The following is an 18,235-nucleotide window of genomic DNA, read 5'->3' as shown; positions in this document are numbered from 1 at the left end:
GTATAGATACTCCGTATAGTGGCGGGAACATAGTTGATCCGACCGTATTTTTTTGGAATGGAGAACACCCGAAGAGCGGAAGTCATTCCAGTACCCCCAAGAGCTCAACAAGTGGATGCGAGACTGCGAGAAGAAATTAAGGCAGACTTCTCTGCTCGCCTTCTTGTCAATACCGAACAGATATGCTCTCACCGTCGCCCTTGAACCCCTCTGTTCCTTCAGCGTCACTCCTGCGATTTCTGCGCGCTCAGTCCGAATCGGCCCTCTTTTCAAAAAACCAGCCATCGGCATGCCGCCGCGTTTCTACTAAGCTAAATTCCTGCTCGTCTACCCCATTACCTGTGAGACGACCTTCTGGAAGAACGCATGTTGAAGTCAGTCCGCTTCAGACGCGCTTTTGTTCTGGCGTGAATCCACCGTCGAGAAACCGTACCTCTCCAAAATGCGCCACATCTGTTCATCCGTCGCCGCCGTCCGGCGCGTTGGGACCCATCTCAAAATCGTCTCAAACTCGCAACTTTTCGTCTACTAGAAATAGATCTATTCTTCGCAGATTTTGGGATTTCAGGCGCAAGAAACCAGCCTCGGAGACGCGCAAACCGCCGTCATTGCTTGATGATACAGATGGGGGATTGAACCTTGCGCGAGCTCTCGCAGCAAAGGCATCGAATGAACTCCGCCTCCGGTGTACAGAGTTTGATATGAACGGGAATGTGACTTTGATGAACGGCGAGTTCAAGAAAAGCGAGCTGATTGCCAGGGTTAGTGCCGGTGTGCCGAATGGAAATGAGATGGAAAACTAATGATTATAATAGTATGGCCTTCTCCCGCGTGATCTTCGAAAGATCGATTCGTCCACATTGCCTCATATCTTTGTACGACCGAGTACTATCCTAATCAACTTACTACATCTCCGCGTGCTCATTAAGGCTGACCGCGTTCTGGTCTTTGACGCATACGGCTCAACGGATTCATACATGCAGTCTCTGTTTGTGTATGATTTGGAGGGAAAGCTGCGACAGAAGCAGGCCCCGGGTGCTGGCGCCCTGCCTTATGAGTTCCGGGCCATCGAGGCCGTCCTAATCAGTGTCACTACTGGCCTAGAGGAAGAATTCAACGGGGTTCGGGAGCCAGTTGTGCGTGTCTTAAGAGCTTTAGAAGAAGACATTGACCGGGACAAACTCCGTCATCTCCTCATTTATTCAAAGAAGCTGGGTACATTCGAGCAAAAAGCACGGCTCGTCCGAGATGCTATCGATGATCTACTCGAGGCGGACGACGACCTTGCCTCGATGTACCTGAGTGAGAGATCAGATGGCATTCATCGCGAGGAACACGATCACCAGGAAGTTGAAATGCTCTTGGAATCGTACCACAAAGTTTGCGATGAGATTGTGCAAGCTAGCGGGAACTTGGTGACGAACATCCGCAACACTGAAGAAGTGTAAGCTCTTAGCTTTTTGTGCCCAAAACAACTGGCTAACTTCAGCAACAGTGTAAAAGCAATCCTCGACGCCAACCGCAATTCCCTTATGCTTCTCGATCTGAAATTTAGTATCGGCACTCTCGGTCTTGCGACAGGAACTCTTTTCTCCGCGCTGTACGGGATGAACTTGAAGAACTTCATTGAAGAATCTGACCTTGGTTTCGGCGCCGTATCCGTGACCTGCTTTGCTATTTCTGCCATTGTCTGCGTCTATGGTCTCGCAAAGCTACGCAAGCTACAACGCGTCCGTATGTGGGGTGAATCTGGCGTCGGCGGCACTCCAATCCTTCCTCTGCACTCTCATAGCACCCTTCCAAGCCATAGGGCCAATTGGCGAGCTGATTCCATCGAGCCTGTTTGGAATAGCCTTCCTGGCGAGGGCAGGGCAGAACGCATGAAGCGCATCAAGGATAGTGCGGCTGCTGTGGCGGCCGCGCGGTCCGCTGCCTCTAATGCTACCAATAGCAGATCTGCTTCACTGAAGCGCGCAATCAGGTTCCCTTCTAGTTATGGCTCCAGCTCTGCATCAAAACAGGCCAAGGAAGCGACGACTTCTTCCCGGTCCGAGACTGGTTCCCAAAGCGGCAGTTCTGCATGATTGAGGCGCCCGTCATTGCTTGTCGACGCGGCTATGATTGATGGAATGTTTGTGATTCTATTTGCAATCGAGACTTTGGGTGGAGATCGGATTGGTTTGGCTTCTATGCTTCCGTCCTTAATGACTTAGACGTCATATATTAATCTGCCTTTTGCCATTCTGCCGTTACTACTACCCTTTGCCCTCTCATTTTGAAGTTCTGGTTCAACTGCGAAGGATCTTTTGTTCCATTGTTTATAGATCCATTATTTCAGTATATAGACAGCAGAACAAAGTCCCCAATCAATGTACATTAAACAATAAATCAATCTCAACTGGGTATCTATTTCGCTTTTGTTCTATTTTAGCCACTCTGAACTAAGCACCTAATTAATGTCCATGCGCATTACCACCAACACCCGCTCTCAGCCCCTTAGCCCTATCAACCCAACTCTTCGCAGAAAGATAAACCCCGCCATCACGGGCACACTCCCTCTCCACAATTGCTGTAATCCGGTCACGGGCCTCTTCGACACTTTCGCCATTCGCATGCGCACTTGGATTCGTATTCCCATTGCTCCCGGTAGAACACTTTGCAGGAAACGACCCCAAAACACCTATATTCCGCGTACTCGGAATCCTTAACAACGTCTTGAGCACATCAAACCCAACCTCAGTCGAGATAGCAACAAGCTTATCCGTAAGGGCGCCGTAGGTAGATGTGCCGAAGGACGCGCTGTGCGGGTTTTGCTCCGTTAGACGTAATTTGCGGAGTGCGGCCAGGTCTCCGGTTTCTATTCCTGATGCAGAAGATGACGGTTCTTGTTTCCGGTTGTTCTTTTCTAGCGTGGGTGGTGGTGTTTGAGCGGGATATCGATACCTTGCGCCGGATAGGGCGTGCGAGCAGCACGGGATTGCGAGGAATGGGGGCGGGGAGGCTGGGTTGAGGCAGGCTGCTAGGAGGGGTGTCCAAAGGGTGAGTTCATCTGCGTGGTTGGAGATTATGAAGGTGTTCTTGTGGAGGGTGGAGAGGGATGGCGAGGGCGAGGGCGATGGTGAGGTTGTGTTGTCCGACGACCCTGGTGACGTTGATACTGACAATGGCTGGTCACGGTCATCGTCTCGTATGGGAAGTGCGTCTAGTGCGTCTGCAAAGGGTTCTGGGATGTAGATTTCCTCCTTCAGATGTTTTCGTATATCATCGGCGAAAATACTCCATGTTTTCCTGCGGCGCGCGTCGAAGCCCCAGCCGGGATATCCTTCCTTGAGGAGGATGTAGACGAGTACGCCGTTTCCGCAGGCGATGTCTACGAATCCCGGAAATTGAGACGTTGCCTGTGCTTGCTTTGGGCCGTCGTCAACATTAAGTGTTGACGACTGTCCCTGTTGTTCATCTGTAGGAATACAACCATACATATCCCGCCACAACTCCACCAAAAAAGCCGCAACCCCCAAGTCCTCGAAGACATGCTTGCTTGGTTCCGTGCTCTCAACCCAGCGAGAACACAAGTCTACCGCGTACTTTGCCTTGAGCCGCGAGTAAGTGTCCTGAACACGATGACGGGGGATCACGTTATCCTTGATGGGCGCTATAATGGATTGCACCGTTTGGGATTTGGCTTTGGCATTGAGAAGACGACCTCTCGTGACTCGAATTTGAACTTCTAGGAGATTACCTAGAGTGCGTTCCAAGCGGTTGTGGATCGATTCGGATGGGTTGGGCAGGAAATGGATGGACATTATGCTTGTGCCCGTTCCTGGCTCTGTTTCGTTTGTCTGGGGAGTTTCTCCAGATGCGGATTCCGAGCCCTGCGTGTGAAGAGTGTTTTCGCACTCGTATAACAAAGCCAAGGACTGAAGGCGCGGATGGTAGTACGGCAACTCCTCCTTCGAGGAGACGTGCGGCGTATAAACGACTAGAAACCGTTTCCTGCTAGGCTTTGACTCCGCAGTGGGAGAAGTCACGGAAATGTAGAAGTGGCATGTCTGTTCCAGCGGCCGATCGAGCTGGGAATTCCTCGGAATCAACCTCCTCGCTACCACCCTACTCAGCTCGAACCCGGGCACATGGCGAGCAGGGTAACTTTCCACTGCTTGTTGAGACGTCTCTGTCTCTGCATCACTATCAGACAGGATATCGGCACGGAATAGCACACTCGAGTTCAACCCCGGGTTCGCAATAAGGAAGAATGTCGTGCTTTGGATTTCTTCCAGTGGGTATGGCAGTCCATATTCCGTTAGATCTGGCGAGGTCACCCATTTTCCTCGTTCTTGATTGTCTGATGTCGTGCCCAAAACTGGAGACGGGGTGAGAGTTTCTGAAAGTGGGCGTCCTGAGAGTCGCGATAAGTCTCTCAAGGATTTCTTCGCCCTTCCCATCGCTGGTTTGAGAATTTGAAGCAGTTTGTTGCTGGAGATGTTTGATCTCGCAGCGGAAAAGACCTGCTTAGTCATTGCATGTATAAAGCACGACTGGAACAGACAACTTTTATAAACAAGCCAGATAGGCACTTCTTTCAAAGACGGGAAGAAATGAGATATCTGTATAGCTGTATATTCTAGACATGAAAGATGACAAAGGCCTATGCAGTCATAAGCACAAACCCGAACTTCAACTGCTGCCAACTCTGAACCTGATAAGATCAATGCTATGACGCAACACTGTCCCTCCGCATAAATCTCACCGAGCCCCTCCATTCATCCCTCCTCTCAACAATCGCTTCATTGAAACCCGACGATCTATATTTTCTCCCCTCTCTTTTAATCAGTCTGATAACAATTATCAACATGGCGCCCCGCTGCTTCATCATTCGCCACGGCGAAACCGAGTGGTCGCTGAACGGCCGGCACACGGGAATGACGGACCTCGCCCTGACAGAAAACGGCGAGAAGCGAATCAAGGCAACAGGGAAGGCACTTGTCGGGAACGACCGGCTAATTGCGCCCAAGAAGCTGGTCCATGTGTACGCTCTATCCTGACCACTTACTGGATCTAAGCTATAATGATACCCATGGATGGTACTGACGGTGTTGGGTGCTGATATAGATACGTCTCGCCGCGCTCCCGTGCCCAACGAACACTCGAGCTCCTCGATATTGGATGTCGGGAGCGGCTCCCCTGGACGGAGAAGCGGAAGCCCGAGAGCGAGGAGCCAATTCGGACGGAGGCCCACGTGGAGGTTACCGAAGCGGTTCGCGAGTGGGACTATGGGGACTACGAGGGATTGACGAGTAAGCAGATTCGAGAGCAGAGGGCGGAGCGTGGAGAGCAACCCTGGGATATTTGGCGCGATGGGTGCCCCGGTGGAGAGTAAGACTTGTTCCTGATCCCGGATCCCGATTTTGGTCGTGGTGGTTTCGGAGTACGTAGCTAACTGACTATGCGATAGGTCGCCTGACGATGTTATTAAGCGATTGGACGCATTGATTGCGGATATTCGGGAAAAGTATCACAAGCCGTGTTTCGAGTCAGGCGAGTCAGGAAAGGGGGACGTTCTAGTTGTGGCGCATGGTCACATTCTTCGTGCCTTTGCGATGCGCTGGACTGGACGGCCTTTGACGGAGACGGCGCTGATACTGGAGGCTGGAGGTGTGGGCACATTGAGGTACGTCCGGGAAACAAACCAGCCTGCAATTTTGTTGTGACATATACTAATGGCCTGGTACAGTTATGAGCACCATAATATCGAAGAACCGGCGATCATTCTTGGTGGAGGATTTGTTGTAGAAAACTAAACTCTATCTTAGATCTCGATAGTGATTAGACTCCAAGACCTATTCATTGCCCTGCATTCCTTGACCAAGCAACTAGGCCGAGACTCGCGTTACAGCTATCTTTGGAAGAGTGACCTTCCCGCCCCTCTGCCACGTCCTAATAGACTTTCCGGGTGCTCAGCAGTTGGTCCTTTCGCAATAACAGGTGCTGAAGCCACTCCGTAAGGTTCTTCTCTGGTAGTCGCCATTCTAGGCTCGGGAGAATGCCAACAAGTTCACCCCTATGCCCAATTATGTGCAGACAATCAAGCCGATTGGTACCGGGAAACTCGCGACGGTCAGCCAGAAGCTTGTGCATGGCGCTGATAATTCGGGTTATGTGTGTGTGATCGCCCATCGCTGTACCGTCATAATATGCGTTCTCTGCAGAAAATGTAGTTGAAAACTGATGGGACAGACCAAACTTGACTTCGAGTTGAGAGGAACAGAGTAGGCCTGGCTGTCCCTCTGTCTAGACATTGGTTAGAAACAAACAACTTGGCATACCACAGAATCGACGACGATAAAGAAGAAGAAGAAGAAGAAGAACAGTACTCATTCATCACCCCACAGTCCTGTAAGTAAGTAGGTAGATCCAACCCGTTTGAAAGACCTCTACTGCTCAGCCTCCTCATATTCAGGCTCATCCTCAACCTTCTCTTTTCCCTTCCCCTTCTCCTGCTCATCACTGGCCCCCTTAACCCCCTCCTCGCCGAGTACCTTTGCAGACCCCATAAAAAGGGCGCCTACATACCCGCCCAAAAACCGCATATCCTCCGCTTGGACGGCCGTCATGCGCAGCAGATTCTCCGTGTCGGCTAGGTTCGCATTCAGCTGTGCCAGCTGTGTCTGCAGGTTTGCGTACTGGCGCGTTTTGGCAGCGGACATGGATGAGGGGCCGCTGGCGGGGTTTGTTGTTGTTGCTGAGGGGAGGATGGAATGGCGGGGAAAGGATTGAGAGGCTGAGTTGGAATGGGTATGGTGGTAGGAAGGACGCATTTTGGTGGCGTAATTCGTCGAGTTTAACGGTGTTGTTTGTTTGGTTCCGGTTGTTTGTTTTCTGAAGAGTAATTGTCGTGGTGGTGGTTTGTTTACGGTATCGTTCGTTCCGCCAGATCACGTGGCATCCGGCCGTCTGAGTACATCTCGGCCATCTACAACATGACTAGGCGAAGTTGCCTCGGGTTCTACTGTTTGAATCCAATAGGACATTTGGTTGAATCATCTTCAATTCACATTTATTGTCAATCAAATAATCACGGCCTGACTGGCCATAGGGGCCCATTAGAATAACCCGCAAGTACCAGCCAAGTCAAGATAGTCAATCCCACTACTCTTTTATGCGCCGCAAACACAGACCGTAGACAGGAAATTGAGGATGATGGTGGGGCCAACAAGCCCGTTATAAAAACAACTCGAACAAAACTGATAGGAGAGTGCGATATAAGGACCGGGGGAATGAATGGATGACAAGGCTTCTGCAAACGCAACTCAAGGGCAAAAGTATTGAACACCAACATCAAGTGCGGTGCAGACAGGGTAATGTACAGTAGTGTCATGCATTAGGATGATTCACTGGCGTTGTTGGAAGGAATCATGGTATAATTGTAGCAAGTCAAAAAAAAGAAAACCGGTTTGGCCCACAATGACTCTCCGGCTCCATGTTCATTAGATAGACAACGTCGCAGGAATGAAAGACAAATGACCACATGCGATATAAAAACACCCCACCCACAGATGCGCCCACCTGAATATGAAACAAGACGGAGAGGTCAAAACAGAAACAAAAACGTCCCTTATGTCCCTTATGTATATGTAGCGAACAGAAACAGTACGACAGGGAGTCAGCTCTTATCCTCCTTGCCAGGCATCTCATTAGGAGGTATTCTTTATAACAAGTAAGCAGCGCTGTGAAAGGAAATTCTCAAGCCTGATAATGGCGGGAAATGAATGCTGAAAATAAACAACACGTGTGTATGTGGAAAATGAAACGGCCAAATGATGGATATGTGTCGCTCGCCCGGTACGGTACGGATGAGGAGAGGGAGGGAATGGGTTTCGTAGGGGCCGGGGGGTATCGTCGTCGTCGTCGTCACCTAGCGAACGAGCGCCGCGGCTGCAGCTTGCTGCGCGCCTAGACTGATCTGGCTGCTATGGGCAGAATTCTCGGATTCGTGTGTGGCACTAGCTCCGCTATCACCACTCTCCGCGCTGGCGCTCGCACTTCCGGTCAGACTTCTTTGTTTGGGAGTACCCTTGGCGGAGTACGGGTTGCTCACCCCATATTGTTGTTCAACTTGCTGCGGACCAACCGCATTTCCTTGCCCGGGGGGATGCCTAGGAACCGGTGTTCGCATGGCCCCCGGTGGTGACGGATTACCGCCGTTCATGTGTCCATTCATCGGACCACCAGGCGGGACAAGACCTTCTTGGGCAGTGCCCGGTCGGCCCATTCGAGGGCCGGGTCCGGGTCCTCCAAACGGCGTCCCTGGAGACTGGCTATTCCTTCTACTCCCGGGATATCCAGGGTGTGGAGGAAAATCGCCCATTCGGCTGGCAGTGAGAGAGTTAGCACGAGACCCTTGGTGCATTTGGTTCCGATCGACGGATCCATAGCGATTTGACGAGTATGCCATCATAGGATTATCCATGAGAGATTCATGGAGACCAGGGATCTCTTGCATGATACGATCGCTGGCACGTTTCCTTCCTCCAAAGTATCGGCCAAACGAAGACGAAGCTCGGCCACCGCCGCCACCGCCGCCGTTCATGTTCATGTGCATCTCGGGGTTTTTGCGGAATTGGCTGGCGTTAGGTACTTTCTTGTTTCTTCGTGACGTTATACTCATCATATCCACATTGTCGGGATCAACGTGTGGGATAGGTATGTTTTCCATGGGGTCGAAATAATCATCCTCGTCTTCCTCATCAAACACGGACCGCGGTGGCGGCGGCCTGCGCGGGCCTCGCCTCATGCCCATCTCTTGTTCTCGAAGCATGAGTTCCCGCTGACGCAGAGCCAGTTCTCGCTCCCTCAAAGCGATATCTGGCGGGGGGGCACCAGGGGCCGCATCGTGGTAACCGTTGGTCGCCGCTGGAGGAACAGCGCCTGGAGGGATAGCGCCCTCCGGAGCATCATCGTAGAGCATTAAATGACTGAATTCTTCAAGGCCTTCTAATGAAGGCTCTCGGGGAATGCGACCAGGATGGGGGTGCGGCTGGGCACTTGGAGGTCTCGACATCATGGGTGGAGGAGGGCCCCGTCTCGGCGGCATCATTCCCGACGGGACTCTGCTGGGGGGCGGACGCATCGGGCCGTTTCTTGGAGGAGGAACCGATGAGACACGTGGCGGCAGTTGGGCAGCCGCTGCTGGAGGAGTTGAACCTCGAGGTTTCGTCAGGTTCGTAGTATTGACGTGATGCAGTACGGCATATAACGTCTCGATGCGTGGAACCTTCGTGCCAAGTTGCGTAGCTAGCTTAATGGGTGATCCGAGGTACGTTTCAAGCTCCATTGGTCGTCGAGATTGGAAGTCCTGGTACATTGTGCTCGGTGATTCGATGGCAGTCATCTTGTCGATCGTTTTCTGACTGAAATCGCTCGAAAAAGAGCAGCCGGCCTTCATAGCCAGGTCGACCAACTCTTGAATGACATCGGATACTAGCTGGCGCACTCCCATTTTTTCTAAGAGCTGATTATGGTTCGCGGTCTCGAACATGACACTCGCCGGGTGAAACGCAATAGGACTGGGGAGAAGAAGTTGTTAGTAATCGGAAACCGGGAGTCTCGAGAGTATTGGGTTGCTTACCCGATCATACGCTCAAATTGCTCCTGTCTAATGTTTGTTGATACCTTGCAGTCAACCTGTCCTGACCCCAGCGTCATTGCTAAGGCCTGGGCCATGTCGTTCTGGATTTCAGGGGGAATGCTGGAGTTGGTATCCGTAGCACCGACGGAGATATCTGATGAACCGAGATGCTCGAATTCACCCGGACCAGTCTGGGTTATTTCGACGCCGGACACCAATGATAAAACGACGTTGGTTGGGAAACGCTGTTCCAAATGTGATTCGACACCAAGGGTATTCGTGGTATTAACCAATATACATGTATGCTGGGGGGTAACGACAGATTCGATGATGGCGGCCAAATCGTACACATCAGGCAGTGCCTTGACGCACAGAATAACGTAGTCGAAGGCGTTTTCACGAGAAGCGGCTTCTTCTGGGGAGCGGACAACTATGATACAGAGTTGGAATCAGCAATGTAATTCTTTTTTTTTATTTTCAAAAACAAGCGGGTGTTAAGAGGGCGCTCACCATGACGGGGCTTATACCGCTCGGTTCCAAACGTTTTCGACCTGGTTATGGTTAGAATAGGAATGCGAAACACCTCGAGCAGGAAACGTACTTCATAGTCACCCCATATTGAGAAACCGCCTCGAAGCCGTTTTTCCAGACTAGCGTCACGTCACACGAAGTGGTTGCCTGGAGTCTCCAGGAGAGGAACGCAGAGATGCCATTGCTGCCCACTATACAGGTTTTTGTTAGACGACGAACCATTCTCGGAGCTTCCGGAAGCGAAGGAAAGGGAAGGGCTTTGGGTGATTCGACGTGCAAGAGGGTGCTGAAAGCACCAGGTCGAATCGGGGGCCGCAGTGGTCACTAACCTGACAAAATGCGCAGGCGCGGCGGAGGAGCCATGATAAGCGATCAAAAGAGGAAGGAAGCTGATCCCGCCAGCCGGACGCCGATAAAAGGACGGCAGATGATAGTGTAGCTGAGAAACACCAACTCCACGGACACGGTGGACGCTATCTATCGCGCAACGAGCGGACGTCGATTCTATAGACCAGATCGGGGCGTGTGTCGATACGACAGAGCAGGCACCGAAGAAACAGGGAAAAAGGAAACGAGCGAGAAACGAGAGTCGGGAGGGAGGGATGGACGGATTAGAGGGCGTAGGAAGGGGACAAAGGAGGGAGGAGAGGGATGGAAATGTACGAGGAGCAAAAAAAAAAAAAGAGAGAAGAGAGAGAGAGAGAGAGATGGAGGAGTGAGGATGGATGGATGGATAAAGGTGGAAGCAAGAAAACGGCCAGTTCAGGCGGAAAGGCAGCCCGATAGATGGAGCCGTGCGTATCGACGTTTTCTTTGCCTTTTTCTTTTCTGTCAGTCTATTTTCTTTTTCCTTTTTTTCCCCTAACAATCGTGGATCCCCGCCAGAGCTCGAACCGGAAACGGAGACAGGGAGGCGATAAGTGACTGGGACTGTCTGCAAGCGAAGAAAATGCAGAAAAAGGAAAACAAGAGGAATGCCCTGGCCAGTGGTTTCTCCTGAGGACTAAAAGTAGCGACCAGCGAGCCCCGTCTCAGAGCAGAAGGACGGATGCGCTCGCCGTGAGATTCAAAACCTGGCAGGGACCGACTAGCAGTATGCTACCAATTATGCTCTGCACAGCTCGCAATTGACTTTCCACCCCCGAATGCATCTCAAAAGGCGCCCGTTCGCTCGAGTTCATTACATTTACTGCTGCTCTTCCTCCGGCGGTTTACGTACTCCTTTGCCTATTTACCAGGTCTAATGAATCATCCTGATTATGTGTTTGAGACACGACAGCCACCCACTAATGTGGCCAGGCGAATCCACTTCCCAGGTCGAGAATAAGATCGAGCGCTCGGTCGGACCCGGTCAGATTCCGACTGCTCTTCATCCTTCTAGCTCTTCTAGCTGTTCTAGCTGATTCCCGTAATCAATTCGAAACAGTGAGCCTTGTTGATGCCGGCTGCTCAGATCTAGATCTGCCACCTGCATTCCCATCATATGAGCGTGTACAGACCACACTCCAGAGAGCACCAATTTGTCAGCACTACAACGTTCTCCGGAAGACTGTGCGACCCCTCTAGCGAGCTTCCTCCTATCAAGACGGAGTCTTTTGCAAGGCAGCTTGGGGTGCCTCCCGCCCGCATTATTGAACGGGCTGATCGGACACGGCGATGGGTAATACAGACTGGGAAGCAGGACCATGATATTACACTATCATTTCTTTCTTTGTTTTTTACCCTATTCCCACCCTCGTTTTTCTTTCCCTCTTCATCATATGAAGGCATTGGACCATGATTAGATAACGCTCGAAAGCGGCAGGAAGGGGGAGGCAGTGTTCTCATCCCAGCATGCCAGAGGTTTTTCCTGGAGTAGGGATCGGCGTCCTTGGACAGGGGACCCAACGGGAACAGCAGTCAGCACTCACTCCGGAGTGGACGCAGCACTGAAGCCTGAGCTGTTTGCAGCTGCTGATTGCATCCGGGGGTGCTGGCTCCCGTCCTCGTTGCCGATGCTGCCAGTGGCTAGGTTCCTCATGGTCTCACGCTCTCCGGACTTGGTGTCTCTATCTCCAGAGGGGGTCCCATCGGATTAGAATTTAGGTACTGGGCTGCTGGGGTTGTGTGGCACGGCGCATGTTAATTCTTACTTGCCACTGTCGATCGCGATCTACGGTATAGAGTAACGATATACACCCTGAAAATCAGGGTATTATGAATCATAAACCGCTTAATATCTCGACCCTTCAGCTGTGCCGGAATAAGGTGTCGCCCGACTTACGAAAATAATGCATTGTCCCGACAGCATTGTTCCCCCTGAGCAGCATTGTGATGGGGGAGAACAGCTCCGAAGCCAAAACCTGAAATAGCTGCCCACTGCTCCATCCATGGATACCTGGAGGGACCAGACTGGAGCCGGCTGCCCCTAGACTGCATCAGGACGGCTGCGACAAAGATAGAAACAGCTGCGGCTGCTTATTGGCTGATGCCCGGGCCAGACTCCAATCGTCAACAGCTGCCCCGCTGCGGGAACTGACTAAGCGTTAGGCCGGTGCCTTTTAGTTGGCCTCCCCGTGCACGTTCGCAGCATCAATCAAATCCAAGCAGATCTGTCCATCACTCTCGCTGCCAGCACGCTCGACTCGCATTCGCAATTCTGTTTACATCTGCGAGCTAAAAAAGCCCGCTACGTCAAGATGATCTCAATCCGCTCATTCAATTTCGGCAATCAGCCACTCATGCTTGTGCATCGCGCCGCTCAATTCGCAATCAATCTTCCCATTCCCCACACCACTTACGATTCACAGCCCGTTGAGCAAGCCATCCTCGAGGCCCATGCTTGTGGCTTGATCAGCACTCAGGAGGAGATCAGACTTCGTATCTCCCACGTCAAGTCACACAGTGCTCTGTAGCATGACACAATGGCTTCACTCAATAATTTGATGCAATAACTTGCGTAGCCAACCTTGCTTTTCAGCGTCTCAATTTCGCGTCAACTGCGGAAGCTCCGGAAGTCGCCGTGGACGACGCAGGTGCAGCACGCAAGTCGCAAACATTCAAAGCGATTGAGTTTGGGCCCGAGTGCGGCGTTCCCTGGAAACAACTCCCGTCTTCCGTCTCGCCGTCCACTCAGTTCCTTGTGCGTCGCCCCGTTGCTGCAATCTGTGCCTAGCTTCACGTGGTCGCTCTAGCTGTCGCACACCAACACCGAACTGCTGTCTTCAACGAAGCTCGTAAAAACACTCCAACAGTCCAGAACTATGGCAAGACAGAGACTGCGTTAGATCTGTCACAATTGACTCTCACCGCCGGAGCCCGGAAAGCTTGCATTCAGGCTGATGCCGAAGCATCCCTGGCTCCGCATGTCTGAAGGCGCGTTTCAAACTCGTATCATATAGCAACAGAATGCACCATGCTGAAGCACTCCACTGCCCAAGAAATCTTCCCATCGAGAAACCATGGGCCAGCGAGACATCCTGCGGTTGTAGCTGACTGCTGAACCCTGAGCCTAAGCTTTCCGGGGATCCAAGAAACGGCGATCCTCCGTTACCGTTGAAAGCCGCTCGGGCGTTAGAATTCCCCGACAGCGCTGTACATTATACAATCGACGGATTTCGGGGGCCCAACTCCCCGTCTGGTTTCTTGTTTATAAGCTGCCTTTTCTCCGCTCTCTGCGGAAATTGTAGAAACACTCTCTAAAGCCATCGTTTCCTAGAATTTCGCGAATTTCAGTGTCATGGCCTCTTCCCCTCGAATCGCTATCATCGGCGGCGGGCCCGCGGGCCTCACGCTCGGCCTCCTGCTGTACAAGAACAACATCTCCTTCACAGTTTTCGAGCGCCGCCCCAAGCCCACTGCCTCCGAACTCGCAAGGCCCTCCGGCTCGCTTGACCTCCACGACGAGTCCGGTCTCGCCGCGCTCAAAGAATGCGGCATCTACGAGGACTTCCTCAAGCTCACAGGCGAGTGCTCCGAGGCGCAAAAGGTCGCCGACAAGGACGGCACCATCGTCTACGCCGACAAGGGCGAGCGCAGCGAACGCCCAGAGATCTCACGGCATGCGCTGACAAGCCTCCTAACCGAGAGCCTGCCCACGGAGTCGATCAAGTATGAGCACAAACTCTTCGCGGTCTCGCGCTCCACCAACTCCAACTCAGAAACAGAAGTCGAACTCGACTTCGGCGCACAGGGCAAACAAACCTTCAGCCTCGTCATCGGGGCCGACGGTGCCTGGTCGCGCGTGCGCAATGCCCTCACCGATACAAAACCCCACTACACCGGCACGCAGGCCATCACAGCTACAATCCCCAATATCACAAAGATCTACCCACACCTCTCGTCTCTTGTAGGCCAAGGTAGCTTCTCTGCCCTCGCTTACCGCCACGGCGTCATGTCACAACGCGGCTCCAGCGACTCGGCGCGCATATACATCTTCCTCTCTCTCCCAGAGCAAGAAGACTACGCAAAGGCATCAGGCTGGGAAAGCGCCGACTTAGAGAGCGCAAAGAACCAGCTCCTCACGGACAAGCAGCTCCTCGGCCTCTTCGGAGAGAAGATCAAGGAACTCGTCTCTGTCGCCTGCGACGAGGAAGCCAAGATGGCTAGCTCCAGCTCCAGCTCCAGCAACACAACGGGCAGTGCAAATACAGATCCAGACTCAATCTCAACCCCGAATCCCTCCTCGTCTGCCAGAACTACAAATGGAATAAAACCAAACCCGATCCCCATGAAACCGCTCTACACACTGCGCCCAAATATCTCCTTCGCGCACGATCCCACTGCCTCAACAACTGTAATCGGCGACGCCGCGCACCTGATGCCCCCGTGGGCCGGCGAGGGCGTGAACCTAGCCATGTGGGACTCGCTGCTCCTGTCGCATGCCCTTGTCAAAGCTTTTGATCAGAGTCGGAATCAAAGCGCTTCATTCCAGACGGCCTTTGATCCGCTCCTATCCACCTTCGAGACGGAGATGTTTGCGCGCGCGGGCGAGAAGGCCGAGGAGACGGTTGGCAATGGGCAGATGTTGTTTGGGGAAGACGGGGCGAAGGCGTTCAAAGAGTTTTTCGAGAGTGTTTATGGGCCGTGGAGTGGTGATGATGCATAGGCAGCTCTTCTCCTGGTCCAATCTCTTTTCGAATCTTGTAGTTATTGGAATAACGAATAGGTAGGTATGTAGAAGGTAAGTCGGGGGTGAAAATTGGGTCAGAGGATAATAATATATCAAATATATATAGATAGCATAGAAAGTGTAGGTATATAGGTTTTTTTGTTTTGATGCGTTTGATACCCTGTACCTCCATGGCTTTATAAACATGGTGGATTTGATATATATAACTGAAATGGATAATGCAACATGTAATATCTCCGTCAATGTTGCAGAGCACTTTAAACCTCCTACAATCGAGACCGAGAGTATAACTACAGTTGAAACAGACAAGGCTTATAGGAAGTTAATTTAGACATCTCCTGTATAATGATCTTATTGGAATTACATTTTTCGACCCCGATGTCCAGATACCCTTCCCAGAGCATCAACATGACAAATCACATCCGAACCATCGCGCCAAAAGCAAAACAACAAAACTGACGTAATAGATAGAAAAAAACCGGTCACCGAGTTCACATCGGCCAGACAGAAGAAGATTGCGCATCTACGCCATGTAGGTGCTAGAGTCAACACCGTCCTCGGGATACTCACTGGACAGATTGTTAGCATGCCGCTAGAATATTTGAGTGTTAGAGATCTTGAGACAAACTTACGGAAGGGCGACTTCGAATCGCTTTTCGATATCCTTCAAGACCTGTTCATCTTCCGGAGTGCTCACGAAAGAGATGGAGAGACCCTTGGTACCGAAACGACCGGCACGACCGACACGGTGCAGGTAGGAATCTGCGTCCGCGGGCAGATCGTAGTTGATGGCAAGGTTAATACGCTCAATATCGATACCACGTCCGAAAACATCAGTAGCGACACAGATACGCTTGTTGAATTCCTTGAACTCTTTGTAGCGTTTGATGCTATGTAATCCGTTAGTAATTGCCCTTGTATGGAGATATCAGGCAACGTACCGTTCCTCCTGGCTAACGCCAGAGTGCACAGCAATACTGGGGAAGTTGCATTCGCGCAGTAACTTGTCGAGCTCATTCGCACGAATTGTGCTCTTGACGAAGATAATAACCTGATTGAACTCGAGGCTGTCGAGCAGCTCGTTCAGCTTGCGGTTCTTCTCCGCCTCGCTGAGCTTGACGTAGTATTGCTGAAGACCGTGGAGAGTAAGCTTAGTGTCATCGTCAACGTAAACTTCCAGCGGGTTCCTCATGAACTTCTTGCAGATAGGTCGGACCTCCTGCGAGAGAGTAGCACTGAACATCATGACCTGCTTGTCGGTGGGAGTGGCGCGGAAGATCTCTTGGACATCACGGCGCATATCTAAACCGCGCATAAGTTGTATGATCAGACTCCATTGATATTATGCAAGAACTTACCAATCTGGTCGAGCATCTTGTCACACTCGTCGAGAACAAAAGCCTTGACGTTGCGAAGAGAAAGCTTCTTGTCGCGGACAAGGGCGTTCAGACGACCAGGAGTACCGACGATGATGTTGGGGAAAGTGTCCTTGTTCGACAGAGTCTCGATATCCTTCTGGATGGGAGTACCACCGTAGAAGACGGCGGTCTTGACATCGGGAAGATACTTGCTGAATCGAGCGTATTCGTTCTTGATCTGATAAGCCAACTCACGAGTGTGGCACATAACCAAGACGGAACACTCCCCAGGAACAGGCTCCAGTTGGTGAAGGGTGGTAAGGACGAAGACAGCCGTCTTTCCAAGACCGGACTTGGCCTGGCAGAGAACATCGACGTTCAGAATAGCGGTCGGGATGCAAACTTGCTGGACTATGGTGATGTGGAACGGTATGTTAGACTTTGGTTCGAATCCATGAAACTTGAAAGAGAAAAGACAATCCGTCTCAAGGTCCGTCCATCTCCCGAGTGATCGACTACGTAATCGCAAAGGTTCCAGGCCCAACTTCGTCGCCTGAACAATCGGGAAGTGCAAGCTGTAAGTATTGCCAAAAATATCAGATCACCCGCCGGAGGATAGATCCAACGTCTAGATCCTCCTTTGCGCGAAGACGTTCTCAGTCCCAAATCTGTGGCAAAACGCCCCGTAGTTTTTTACTTCGGATGCGCATTTAATTCACCCAGAGCCGCTCAAGGCGACAATCTGCGGAAAAGAATATCGGCGAAAAATCGAGTTTTTTCCGCCATATGTCACTAGTGCAATTAAGCAACAGGTATAAGCGGTGGAGCACTTTCCGCGCGGCGCGGCCATTCTCGCGATATTCCATAACAGAAACATCTTCATGGCGCCACAGAATCCCGAGAGAAACAGATGACAAGAAGCGACTATGGATTCCCTTTCCCGTGGAGATGGACGGACCGTTGAAACATGGAGCTATGGAGGAAGGCTATTGGAAAAGAATATGTGATGATGGACTAACCCTCCGAAGGATGTTCGAAACCGCAATCGGTGATAGCACGTAGAAGTTCGCCCTTGAGCAGAAAGTCGCGGAAACCGGTCGAGTGAATACCGACATAACTTCCCTTCTTGTCCGCACGGCCACCGGTGACCGTCAGTTCGCTACCCTCCTTCTTGGCCTGAGCCCCGTTGGCGGCCGGGGCAGCGGTAGTGGCTGCGGCGTCAGTGGTCTGAAGCTCCTCATCAGAGTAGTCAATGAGATCCTCCTCGTGAGACATGGTGAGAGACGGTGGCGAGTCGAAGTGAGATCGAAAGCGGTGCGAAAATGCTGATTACTGCGGCGCGTCTAGACCACAGGAAACCGGTGTCTGGGGAGAGCGGAGTAGGAGAAGTCGAGAAAATCGAGGTTTAAGGTGAGATTGGAGATGGAAAAGACAAAACAGCCGCTTTTAACGTGGCTGCAGGATGAATTGAAAGGGGCGACGATGATGAAAGAGGAGTGAGTTGAGGCGAGTCGCGAGGGATGGAGGAAGAAAGCAGCTCAATTCACGTGACTCAATTAGTCATTCATGGAGCCGCGTAGATCCCGCTTCCGGTTAGCTTTGAATTGCCAC

The 18,235-nt window shown here is 51.8% G+C and overlaps 7 protein-coding genes across 7 annotated transcripts; 3 read left to right on the top strand and 4 right to left on the bottom strand.

The window, feature by feature from the left end:
- Positions 1–182: 182 nt before the first annotated feature.
- Positions 183–2,084, top strand: ASPSYDRAFT_157364 (CorA family magnesium transporter; the record flags this gene model as incomplete). The annotated part of the gene is made up of 3 exons (XM_040842632.1): positions 183–761; positions 816–1,444; positions 1,496–2,084. 3 exons carry the CDS (start codon positions 183–185, stop codon positions 2,082–2,084), a joined length of 1,797 nt encoding a protein of 598 aa, XP_040699776.1.
- Positions 2,085–2,453: 369 nt separating this feature from the next.
- trm44 (tRNA (uracil) methyltransferase) lies at positions 2,454–4,517 on the bottom strand (the record flags this gene model as incomplete). The annotated part of the gene is made up of 1 exon (XM_040852622.1): positions 2,454–4,517. The coding sequence occupies one exon, from the start codon at positions 4,515–4,517 to the stop codon at positions 2,454–2,456; it is 2,064 nt and encodes a 687-aa protein (XP_040699775.1).
- Positions 4,518–4,569: 52 nt separating this feature from the next.
- Positions 4,570–5,887, top strand: ASPSYDRAFT_48232 (histidine phosphatase family protein). Its single transcript, XM_040847590.1, has 4 exons — positions 4,570–5,026; positions 5,110–5,373; positions 5,453–5,668; positions 5,732–5,887. The coding sequence occupies exons 1-4, from the start codon at positions 4,851–4,853 to the stop codon at positions 5,796–5,798; spliced, it is 723 nt and encodes a 240-aa protein (XP_040699774.1). The 5' UTR covers positions 4,570–4,850; the 3' UTR covers positions 5,799–5,887.
- Positions 5,888–6,431: 544 nt separating this feature from the next.
- Positions 6,432–6,815, bottom strand: ASPSYDRAFT_156968 (DASH complex subunit HSK3 family protein; the record flags this gene model as incomplete). The annotated part of the gene is made up of 1 exon (XM_040842609.1): positions 6,432–6,815. One exon carries the CDS (start codon positions 6,813–6,815, stop codon positions 6,432–6,434), a length of 384 nt encoding a protein of 127 aa, XP_040699773.1.
- A 1,097-nt stretch (positions 6,816–7,912) lies between these two features.
- On the bottom strand, positions 7,913–10,519 carry ASPSYDRAFT_60111 (ketopantoate reductase family protein; the record flags this gene model as incomplete). Its single annotated transcript, XM_040849800.1, has 5 exons — positions 7,913–9,563; positions 9,626–10,055; positions 10,136–10,176; positions 10,227–10,347; positions 10,486–10,519. The coding sequence occupies 5 exons, from the start codon at positions 10,517–10,519 to the stop codon at positions 7,913–7,915; spliced, it is 2,277 nt and encodes a 758-aa protein (XP_040699772.1).
- Positions 10,520–13,874: 3,355 nt separating this feature from the next.
- ASPSYDRAFT_92167 (FAD-dependent oxidoreductase) lies at positions 13,875–15,242 on the top strand (the record flags this gene model as incomplete). The annotated part of the gene is made up of 1 exon (XM_040852621.1): positions 13,875–15,242. The coding sequence occupies one exon, from the start codon at positions 13,875–13,877 to the stop codon at positions 15,240–15,242; it is 1,368 nt and encodes a 455-aa protein (XP_040699771.1).
- A 398-nt stretch (positions 15,243–15,640) lies between these two features.
- ASPSYDRAFT_392333 (ATP-dependent RNA helicase SUB2) lies at positions 15,641–18,140 on the bottom strand. The gene is made up of 5 exons (XM_040845853.1): positions 17,644–18,140; positions 16,625–17,035; positions 16,208–16,568; positions 15,899–16,156; positions 15,641–15,835 (listed from the first exon to the last, which is right to left on the bottom strand). The coding sequence occupies exons 1-5, from the start codon at positions 17,897–17,899 to the stop codon at positions 15,790–15,792; spliced, it is 1,332 nt and encodes a 443-aa protein (XP_040699770.1). The 5' UTR covers positions 17,900–18,140; the 3' UTR covers positions 15,641–15,789.
- Between the last annotated feature and the right edge of the window lie 95 nt (positions 18,141–18,235).

This window comes from Aspergillus sydowii, assembly GCF_001890705.1.
Source record: "Aspergillus sydowii CBS 593.65 unplaced genomic scaffold ASPSYscaffold_10, whole genome shotgun sequence".
NCBI lineage: Eukaryota > Fungi > Ascomycota > Eurotiomycetes > Eurotiales > Aspergillaceae > Aspergillus > Aspergillus sydowii.
Note: the sequence above shows the minus strand (reverse complement) of the source record. Positions and strands in the feature narration are given on the sequence as shown.